Source organism: Protomyctophum parallelum (assembly GCF_964188405.1).
Source record: "Protomyctophum parallelum genome assembly, chromosome: 16".
Lineage (NCBI taxonomy): Eukaryota > Metazoa > Chordata > Actinopteri > Myctophiformes > Myctophidae > Protomyctophum > Protomyctophum parallelum.
In genome coordinates this window covers 20,843,624-20,855,230 of record NC_139711.1, presented here as the reverse complement: position 1 = coordinate 20,855,230, position 11,607 = coordinate 20,843,624, and the positions used below count along the sequence as shown (strand labels likewise).

The 11,607-nt window shown below is 41.4% G+C and overlaps 1 protein-coding gene across 10 annotated transcripts in view; it reads left to right on the top strand.

Annotated features, from left to right (window-relative positions):
* Positions 1–11,607, top strand: part of limch1b (LIM and calponin homology domains 1b) — a 161,407-nt gene that overhangs the window by 105,261 nt on the left and 44,539 nt on the right. For all 10 annotated transcript variants that reach the window (XM_083786082.1, XM_083786090.1, XM_083786083.1 and 7 more), the window contains 2 exons: positions 580–690; positions 5,117–5,318. In XM_083786082.1, the coding sequence (XP_083642208.1) occupies positions 580–690; positions 5,117–5,318 (313 nt within the window). The remainder of the gene's footprint in view (positions 1–579; positions 691–5,116; positions 5,319–11,607) is intronic.

The following is an 11,607-nucleotide window of genomic DNA, read 5'->3' as shown; positions in this document are numbered from 1 at the left end:
TGTGTGTGTGTGTGTGTGTGTGTGTGTGTGTGTGTGTGTGTGTGTGTGTGTGTGTGTGTGTGTGTGTGTGTGTGTGTGTGCGCGTGCGTCTTTGCTCTGCTTTATGTGATGATGGTGAATGACTGATGAGACCTTGACCTCTATAATGACCTGTGACCTCTGCCTTTCTGTGTGGAGTTTGCATGTTCTCCCTGTGTCCCCTAGGGTAGGTACCCTCACAAAAAACATTAATCCTGGTCTAAACTGCCTCCCCCTGGCCAGCCGGGGCGCCTGATGGAGGGGATAGGAACTGGTTAGAATAACGTGTTCCTTCCACGCGCTACGTCCAACCAGGGAAACTCCCCCCTGTCAGGTTTAAAGGAGCAACTTGGACACTCAGGCATGAAGGAAGCATGAGTTCAAGTCCGCTGCTCTCCCCATGTCCCCCATATATGGGGACTAGGTTGGCGGAGGGTGTGTAGAGCCCAGGATCACATTAGATAATTGACACAGGGGTGAAAAATGGGTAACAAAATTGTGGGATAAAAACAATTAAGAAATATAATGACCTTTCTGTCCTGATGTGATTCCGTCCTGCAGGTTCTGATCACCGTCTATTGGCTAGGTCGAGCCGCCAACGGTTGCACCTCCTACAACGGGCCCACGCTGGACCTCAAAGAGTTTGAGGGCCTGCTGTCACAAATGAGAAAGGTACGTCCAAACGGCATGCTGAAAATAGAGATCCAGACTTATGTGTGTGCGGACTCCAGAGAGAGAGAGATCCAGTCCCCGACGGCACGACATATAATTTTAAAACCATAGATTTAACTGTGTAGGCTATAGTTTATGAATTGAACACATTGCGTTTCCAATTGCTGCGGTTATACAGAGCAGTGTGAAGGCAAACCGCAGCAAATTAAATATGCAAGAATCCCAACTTCTCCGCCCATTCTCATCCAGTCTATCGAAGTATTAGGCGGGAATGTGACCTTAGTTTTAGTCATCATAGCTTAGTTTTGATTTAGTTTCCATTTAGTTTCCGTCAGTGGAAAATGGTAGTCGACGAAAAAATGTTGTCTTAGTTTTAGTCGACGAAATCAACTGTAGCTGGTCATAAAAATGCACACATGCAAAGTATGCAGAAACCCATAATGTATTGCACAGGTTGAACTCAATCACTTGTGTGTGTCTCAGAGACTAGAGACACACTCACACTAACGAGTTGCCTTGATGCCTGTTGCCTGTCAATGAGGGTCAGCTGGCTCCTCGTTGACAGACGCACCTCAGCTGTGCTGAACTGAAGTGACTACAGTAACTTGAAAATGACTGAACTCACTGAAGACATGAGGTTTATTGTGATTAGGGTAAGCTTACATTTCATATCACAAACACCTGTAGTGAAAACTCCTGTAACTGTAACCAGGAATCACATTTTTGGAAATTATTAATCGATTTTGAATCGTTCATAACGGGAATCACAATTCTATAAATTCGAAACGATTTTTTTTTTTTAACGTAGAGCCTATGAGAGAGCTCTACGTTCTCCCGGTGGGGGCTCCTCACTGGCAGGTGAGTCAGTAGTCCCCGACAGCAGTGAAATCCCCCACACACAGAAATGTGTGTGGGGAGGAATGAATTGGCATTAATCAATACTAAAATTGGGGCGGAAAATGGGTAACAAATTATTATTCTCTAATAATAAATTTAGAGAAAAGAAGAAAAAAAAAGAAAAGAAAAAAATAATGTGTGAAAACTACTGGTTTAGAAGGCATGGGACTCAGGTCTTACAAAGGTCACAATAAATACACACACATGTGCAAAGTCTCTCTACAGTATTCATTGCTATATACACAGGGGGGCTCCATTTTCGTCACCGCTAAACCCCTTGTCCCTAAACTTCTTTGACTTTTTTTTACTATTTTGAAAAACAACTAGCCAATCTACATTGACACATTGTGAGCTTGTAGACCGGTCATTTTAACTATTAAAAAATGTTTAGCAAAATAGTAAAATAAAAGGCAAAGAAGTTTAGGGATAAGGGTTTTAGCGGTGACGAAAATGGTGTGTTTTTCATTGTGCAGCCAACTCATGAACATGATGTCACTGCACTGCGATTTATTCCACAGTGTGACGTCTCTCTCTCTCCTCCATATACTATAAAACTGAGGAATCATCTTCTTGACTTCGTACCCAGAGCTAAATCTCTTTCACAGATGTCTGCACATTGCACACACACACACTGCAGCTGACCAAAACATAGCTTGTTTCTATGAAGCACAAATAAAAAAAAATCACACTTGAAGCGAGGGGCACTCTTATCATCATACATCACATTCCATGCTCAGTCAATCAGCTGAGCACATTCCATGCTCAAAGGGACATACAGAGAGACACATATACTGTAAACACAAAGCTGTGCATACGAGGGGCTAGCGCCTCTACAAAATAAAATAAAATAAAAAACATAAAAAAGAATACAGTCAGTGTGTTGATGGCACTGGTCTGGAGAAAGTTTTGAAAATCACTGAAAAACACTCACACTCCAGACTCCAGACTACTTTGACAGTCAGTAGTGTTTTCATGGTTGAAATTATTTATGGGTGGAAAAGAAGATAAGGTTTATACCTGACATGCTTTCTCTAGCCAGGCATAGCCAGACTAATGAAATTTGCTTTGGCAGATTAGTCTGGTGTCCAGTACTAGTGTTTTATGTTTTATCCAGCACCTGACCAGTGTTGTTTTTGGCAGCAGAGTTTAGTTTTAGTCCTAGTCTCTTTTATGGTTTACATTTAGTTTTAGTCACATTTTAGTCACCTGGAATGTTTTAGTGTTAGTCTAGTTTTAGTCGGCTAAATCTACAGTTGATTTAGTCGACTAAAATGTATTTTGGCGGGCCTTGGTGCCGTCGTAGTGACTGTTTTTACACTGGCTGAAAATAGCAGATCTACATGCTCACAACGCGTCGATTTTCAGCATGCAACCAAGTGTAAAACGACTTATACTGGATCTCTTGTCCGCTAGTCCCTTCCTAACACTTTAGTCTAGTTTTTATTTGTTGACGAAATTGTCAGTATATTTAGTTTTAGTCATCATAGCTTAGTTTCCATTTAGCTTTCGTCAGTGAAAAACAAAAAAAAATCGTCTTAGTTTTAGTTGACGAAATCAACACTGATTCATAAGCATTCAAATGTGCTGTGTTCAGCACCATATATCTGCCTGATAGGACTGAGAGGAGATTTGATTGAGAACAGGAACAAGAGGGATAAACCATTCAATTACATTTTCAATTCAAATGGGCTTTTTGTCATGATAAAACACACCAGTATGTTTACATTGCCAAAGCAAGTGTAAGAGTGGGGTCTGTTTGTGGCAGCCTTTCTTGTCTATTATTATAAGGCCTTGTTCACTGAGTCTGCACATAGTCGAGGCTTTCATTTGTTTCGGGTTGTTGAACATGATCAGGTATTCTGCCAATTTCTTCTGCCTCTGATTAGGGTTAGATAGAATCCCATTTTGCTTTGGTTTTGGGTTGTCTCTTTACAGTATGCCAATGGGACTTGACTTGACCAATTAAGTCCCAAGTCAATGTAAAAAGTAAATGAGTCCCAAGTAAATAGCTTAACCCATTGGTTATGTCCAATGGGTTTTCTGGTAGCTACAGTATGTGCTTGTGTAAAGTTGTGTTTGTGCACAGAATCCCTGAACCAGCTGACAGGGGGCCATCCCTGTAGGTTTTCTCTATAGTTGAGGGCTATGTTACGGGTGAGTATCCGCCCTGAAACTGGGAGGTCAGGGGTTCGATCCCCGGCTAGTTCATACCAAAGATTGTAAAAATTGGACCCAATGCCTCCCTGCTTGGCGCTCAGCATCAATGGGTTGGATTGGGAGGTCAAATCAACTAATCAAAGGATTCCCGAGCGCGGCACGGCTGCGGCTCACTGTTCTTTGGTTGCGGCTCACCGCTCCAAGAGATGGGTCAAATGCAGAGAACAAAATTTCACTGCGGTAACGTGTGTGACAAATCATAAGACTTTGATTTCTTCATTTCCTGAAAAATTTTGGAGTGAACATTTTTCAGATGATATGATGATAATGGAAATGATATTCATGTTCATGTTTTGGTGTTTTAAGCATTGTGTTATACTTTAGCTATTGAAAAATAGCAGATCAACAAGCGAGCTTGTAGGTCTGCTATTCTTTTTTCAATCGTGAAAATGTGGCGCAAATCTTTGAATATATATTCTTTTACAGCGAGCGGTTTTAACTCAAATCTTTGCTTCTGGGGGGTCTCTGGAACATAATATTTTCAGATGGGGTGTCGGCGGCCAATTACATTTTGGGGTCCTTGACATGAAATATTGAGCACCACTGGATTTAAATAAGTGCTGAGCGTGTGGTATTACATATACTTACAGACTGGTATCACAAACGTTCAGGGAGGGTTTTTTAGAACAAAGAGAGAAGCAAAACACATCGAGGAGGGGTGGGGGACAGGAAGTTCCTGTGGCTAGCAGGAAATGCCTTTCTCCACCTTTCATTAAACCAGAGACACACACACACACACACACACATGGACGTGAGTGAGTCTATGGGAGAAAGACGGAGAGATTGACAGATAACGAAGGAGAGACTGGGAAAGAGGAAAAGGAGTCCAGAGTAGAGAGAGAGAGAGAGAGAGAGAGAGAGGGGGGGGGATTCTCCAGAAAGCTGAGTGATGGATTGTGCAAACTGGGGCTGCTGCTCCATATTTGGCCAGTTTAAAAAGAGAGAGTACATTATACACTATACCAGCTCATTGGCCTTGAGGTTAGAGTGTCCACCCTGAGAATGGGAGGTCGGGCTTTGATCCCATTCCCTGGCACGGTCATACCAAGGACCCAATGCCTCCCTGCTTGGTGCTATACGACATACTACTATGGCGTCAAGTCCATGAAGTGTAAATCAAGCTGCCTCGTGCTAACGACACAGGCGCTATAGGCTCCTTTCCTATGGGCCTCAGGGCTCGGCAAGGCTTACTTACACATTACACACATTACACTTTTCTTTGTATACATTAAATGGGTTCTGCTTATTGTGTGTGTGTGTGTGTGTGCGTGCGTGCGTCCGTGCGTGTGTGCGTGCGTGTTCTGCTGTTCAGGAGGTGGAGGACGCAGAGAGTCCGTCTAAGCGCAGCATCAGGGACAGCGGCTACATCGACTGTTGGGACTCGGAGCGCAGTGACTCGCTCTCGCCACCTCGTCACGGCCGAGAGGACTCCTTCGACAGCCTGGACTCGTTTGGATCGCGCTCCCGACAAACCCCCTCCCCGGACGTACTGGTTGCCCGTGGCAGCAGCGATGGTACGTCCAAAAGTTCAAATAATTTGTATATATATATATTTTTTTACAGGAGAGCAGTACATACGGCTTTGTAGTTGGAGTACATTACCTTCCCTGACCCCCTTAACTACTTGAACCAAAAGTAGCCTTTCACAACCCACTGCGATGTCTGAGGGCTTTACTTTGTATACATTTTCTCCACGTCCATTAAAACGTTACTGAACATATACGGTACTTGAATATCTGAGTTGGTGTTGACAAAACACATAGACCTTTGCATTTTAGTTTGTGAATCAATCTTTGCTCCGGGGCCTATTTTAGATAAACTTTCCAAATGAATCTGCATGCTTTAAGAAGCTTTAAACACATGTAATGATAACATAACTTCCATTATAAAACATATACAGTAACTGCACAATGCACATTGACATTTGTAATATAGATTTACCTTTCTCAAGCAGGTTTTAAGTCTGCAAGTTTTCAAATCAACCAAATTACCAATGGGAAATGGTCTCAGCAGTAGTGTCAAGTATAATATGAGTCATATAGTCAATGGGCCAAACACTTTAGCACTTAAATCATTAATACGCACTCGATTAGTCATTTTCGTTGCCACTTCCAACGCAAACACAGAAGATTCTGGTCATGATTGTGACTAATAGCGGCAGGTTACTGTAGGGATAAATGGGGAGAGTATAAAGACACCAAAATCAAAACACGGTTATTTTTTCCATGATAGCAGTGATAGGAACGCAGGCGCACAAGTGGAAGAGGAAGAGGAATGTGAAAACGGGGAAGTGGAACTAGCTGGAGGGGTTATGAGTTATTATACGACGCACCATTTCTCCATGTAATTGAACGTTTTGTTTATTTTCCACTGCACCAGCAATATCCTGTATCGACGTTCTTTAATGAGCTCTTTCGAGGATCTGTGTTGTCTCATGGCTGTCTGCGTTACTAGCGTCAATGGTTGTCTGTGATAGCATCAATCCCTCTCTCTCTGACATCTGTAACAATGGCTCTTCTGTGTTGACTTGTTTGAACCTGTTGTCATGGGATACGGTTACGGCATGTTTGAGTGACAGCATTGTTGAGGGAGCTAAGAGGGAGAGACAGAGACAGAGATGAAATGAAAAGAATGACTGATGGTCATTGATTGCTGATTGGAGTACTACTGTAACTTGTAACTAGTAAATCCACTAGTCGACCTTGTTGGTACTAGTTGACTAGTTGATAAGATTTTTTTGTTTGTTTCCGCCCCTGTTTTTGTAGGCCTCAAGATCAGATAGATTATAGTTGTAGTCACCAATGTACACAGTTTTTAAATGTACAACTATTATTATTATTATTATAATTTTTACATAATGGGTAGGCCTAGTTAAACAACTAGTCGACTAGTAAAAATCACTAAAAGTGAAAGCCCTAGTATGTACAGAGCACTAAGGACACGTTGCCATGTAACAAAATGTTTATGATTAATAACACATGCTGAGGCAGGAAGACACCAATCCAGAAACCATCAAAGGCCTAAAGTGACACACAGACATAAGGTGTGAGACATATACAGTATACTCAAATGTGAAGACTGATGGATTCTCATCAATATTTTGAAAGTGCAAGGTGTTATTTCAGTGGGTTTTATGAATAACCCAATAACCCCATATCCCAAAATAATAGGGACTCCAGGTTGAAAGCGGTTAAGTCTGTCTGCTGAGTTTTTTTATAAATAAGTGTAAATAATAACTACATTGGATCCATTTATACACTTTAGGTTATTTCTAGGGATGTCCCGATACACTTTACCCCTGAGCCACCGCTCACCCCTCATGGGAAGTGAAGTTGTTCAGATAGTCTTTGACAGGCAACGTGGGCGTTGTCCTTGGAAACAACACAAGAGAGAAGGCTTCACCACCGTCGGCACAGATGAAGCGCACAAAGTGCACCATTTATCAGAGCGGTGTCCATCTATGAACAAAAGAGTTCAGCCAATATTACATTTCCTCCAGAGATTAAATTAAGCCTTTCCCCCCATTCAATTATTATGTGAATTATTGTCAGGGAAGAGTGCATGAGTTTGTTGAAGCAGGAGCCTGTGAAATAAAAGGTTATTGTTGTGTAAAAAAAAAGAAGGTCAGGGTTGGTGAAAACACGCTATGCCAGTTAGCTTTTGTGTGGACGTTAAAAATGGGATGGACAAGCTTGTTCTCTTGTGTGTAATTAAAGCTTCTTTGTGGTTGGCCGATCACTGGTCTACAAGAACACTCTCAGTTCTCCTGTCTGCTGCAACTAGTGTTGCCAAGTCTGCTTATTATAAGTGACTTTGGGCTTGTTTTTTGTACAACATCTGGCAACACTGGCGGCAATCCAGAGCCAGTTATTATTTTGTCCTCGTTTGTAGAACGAGGTTCTTGGCAGCAAACGTTGTGCTCAAATCCAAGCCAAACTAATCCATGTTCAAATAATCTGCACAGGTAAAAAAAACTCCTACTTGACCACATGAAGCGAGCAGCGTGACCAGCAAGGCGAGCATTCTGCGGAAATAGTTGATCTTCGCACTGGCGCCGTTGACGTATTGTGAGATTGTGTGTTGTTGTTGTGATATCGCTTGTAGATCGGCTAATTTGGCTATTTGACATACATCAGAGAATAAATGTTTTGTGGTTGAACGCAACTCGGACCCTAAAGTTCTAATGGATGTAGTTTTGGGGTAAATTATCCCTTGAAGGTTGCAGCGTGGCCTTTGCAGTCAGTGCTTTTCCTCCACATCTCTCTCCAAACAGAAACACAGATGGGATGCTTACGGCCTGAGACTGAATCTATTCACAGTCTCCCTGTTTAAACCTATGCAGGGTTTTGTGACGGCCGTCATAACCTTTTATAGGCCTTCATTAAAAAGAAGACAATGTGAAATACGTACAGTGTGGGAACCAGCATCATGCTATGGCAGCAAATGGAGTAGCGCTTGGCATTATAAAATATTTATATGCAACCAAACCATAATTTTAACTAAAGTTGTGTGAAAAACATTCTTTATGACTGTTTACCATTGACATGGCTGTCTGAGAAAGACGCCATGTCACCAGACACCATGTGTGGGGAATTGTTCTAGTGTCAAGGTGTTGTATTATTATGGGTCTAAAGCCCTTACTTTTCAGGAAAAAAGAACCTGTGTTCCAGAAATGTAATGTCATTTAGTCAAAAGCTCTTTTTAAGACTTTTCGTTGGATTAAATTGAAGTGTTCACATAATGACTTACTGAAACTTTCATTTTAGTAACTTAATGTATTTTTTGTGGAAATCCCATTTTGGAACAAAACTCTTCATTTGTATATTCCCAATTCCCATCCCAGTTTTTGCTCATAGTGAGCTACCTTGAAAATCCCCTTTTTGGGGGGGGGGGGGCTGAGAATTTCTGTTACAGTACGACATTGACCCCTATAGTCAAGGCCCCCCTCGTGCTTCAATGTTACCATGTGTTCCAACCCCAGCGTCGCACCACACCGTCAAGGCACATGTTCCTCAGTACAGACGGAGAGATTCACTCATGTTTCCAATTGATGGCTTAAGAGGCTCTCTCTGTTATCAATCCAACCGCTGTGTGAGGCATAAATACCTTCGGGCCTCGTTAAGACCTTGATCTGACTGTCAGTCTTTCAGGTCGTGTCACATGAAGAAGACTGCAAAGAGGGATGTTTCCATCGGTATGAGGTGTGCAGCCTTGCTCTCGTTCGTGAAGCTGTGGCTGCGACTTCTGGATTCATTCAGATCTGAGGAAAAAGCTAAAAAAAAAAAGAAAAGTGGTCCAAATAGCCCGTTGGAATGTGTGGATTTATACCTGGAAAGCTCCCATGACCATAATATACATGTATCCTATTCTTATTGAGTCTGGATTTGATTCGATCTCATTTGATTTGAGCTGGACAGAATGTCGACACAGACTGCAAAAACTGTAGAAGACAAAATAATAATAATAAAGATAATTATTATAATAATGATCTATATACAGTACAAGGTCACAGCAGAGCAAATCTACACACTAACAAAGGCATGGCAGTTACGTTGGAGAACGATGTATCCATGAGTAACTGTCTATTTGTGTATATGTATAATATGTACAATTTTGTGGGTGTCTTGTAAGCCTGTGCGGGCTGGGCATCTTATGATGTAGGACACTTTAATAAAAACTCTATCTATCTATCTACAACAAGCTATCTAACGGTGCAAAATACAATAAAAAAACGCTTCACCCCCCCCCCCCCCCCCCTGCAGAATACTTGATAATATTTAGAATGGATGATGAAAAGGTAATTTACAGGGGTGACCAGAGCCAAAGAAGTTTGAGAACCACACTGATATAGATTGAGTGCTTGTTTGTGCGCGAGACAGATGTGAATTCACATGTGCTACACATCTTGGAAAGGAATTCCTAGAGACCTTGGGTAAATTGTGGGCTTTTGGTGTAGGGGGGGGCCAAGTAGCCTATAGAGTAACACTCGTGCTTTCTAAGGTGTGATCTGGGGCTCCAAAGCTGAATAAGAATTCAATATCAACATCCTAATACTCTCCAATAATTAGATAGGGAGGGTGAAATTATTACAAGCAGTTGCTGCTGTCAAAATATGACCCCCCCAGTCAAAAAACATTTTTGGTGTGATTTGGGGCCCTAAGGATGAATACAAAATCAAAACATCCTAATACTGTCCAATACTTAAATAGGGAGGGGGGTGAAATTATGACAGGCAGGTAAAAAACACGTTGTATTTGAACTATAGACCCCTACGGGAAACCGGTCAATGAGGTACAGAAATGGTTTAAGTGATTCCCATTTCTCTCGAGCGTTACGCAGAATGTATAGTTGAATTGAATATTAATACATTAATATTGTATGCAATTTAAAACGGTGAGGTTCTCGCATAATCTCCCCTAGGGTTTCTTACCTCACCGGCACAATAACTAACTGTAAACTTTCCCATGGAAAGAACTAAACACTATGCGTGAAATGAAATTATTCAATGAATCAATACATCTAATAAATTCTAGAATATGTTGCGGTGGAGTTTTAATCATAAACCGTGGGGAAGTCCTTGAGCGATGCACGTCTGCAAAGCCAGGTGTTCCCCTGGCCATTAAAGAGCTGACAATGTGTTGAGAATCTGATGTGGAATGCAGTCAGTGGCACCGCCGCACGTAAATTCCTCCTCACCGGTAGGCTAGAATTTATTCTTTGCGAGCTGTAACTGTACAATACAAATCATATGATTTGTGTACGGCGCTCCAACAGAAACCACTGGGCCTGCAGACTGCCTTTGATTGATTTATGGTCAGCTGTTGGGACTGTACTGTACAGTACACAATATAATGCAAGAATGTACGAGACTGAAAAAGTGATTTGTTTCATATGTACTCCTCGGACAACCTGCATAGGTTTTCTCTGACTTTTCTTCTCTCTTTCTCTCTCTCTCTCTCTCTCTCTCTCTCTCTCTCTCTCTCCAAAGTTATCGTTTTCATAAAAGGAATGACGGTGATATTTTCATATTTTCTCGCCAGTCTGCATATAAATGTAGGCATTTAGTCGCGTCTTTGCCCCGGACTGATTTACAGTTGGATAATGTACTGTATGTAGTCTGTACTGTAGACGTTTTGCCCCAGGATACTTTGACGAGACACATCATGGATATTGAGAAGCACATAGCATCTGATGGCACAACTTATCTAGCACAACTAATGAACTTAATCAACTTAATAAACGTTGAATTGGGAGAAGAGGAAGCGCTGCGTGATACGTAGTTATCAGTAAGTGAAAACTGGTGCTCATTGGAGAGGGTTCAATAGTAGGTACATATTTAACCCATTTGGGGCAGGAACCCCTTTTGGTGTTTTAGAGCATTATGTTATACTTTAGCTATTGAAAAAATAGCAGATCTACAAGCAGATCTACAGATATTTTTGCGCACACATGCAGCCCCCAAATACCTGTATGTGTGCCTCAAAGAATTCACATTGGAAGACTCTGTTGTTGCTGAAAACTTTTTTTTTCTCCATAGTTTTCCGCTCTGTTGTCAATACATTGTTTTTTGATCTTTTAAAACGGTGTGCGGATCTCCTCTTTCCTTTCTTCGTTGCTGAAATCTTTAAATTCTCATAGATGGTTGGCCAATAATATGACTTAATTTTAAAGCAAGTACTTTAGTATCTTATAGGGTAAAAATGTCAATTTATTATTATTATTATTATTATTATTATTTTGTTGTATTTATATTGTGGCTCTTCTAAAATAAACAATGGAAACAAGCCTACAATGTGTATTCAT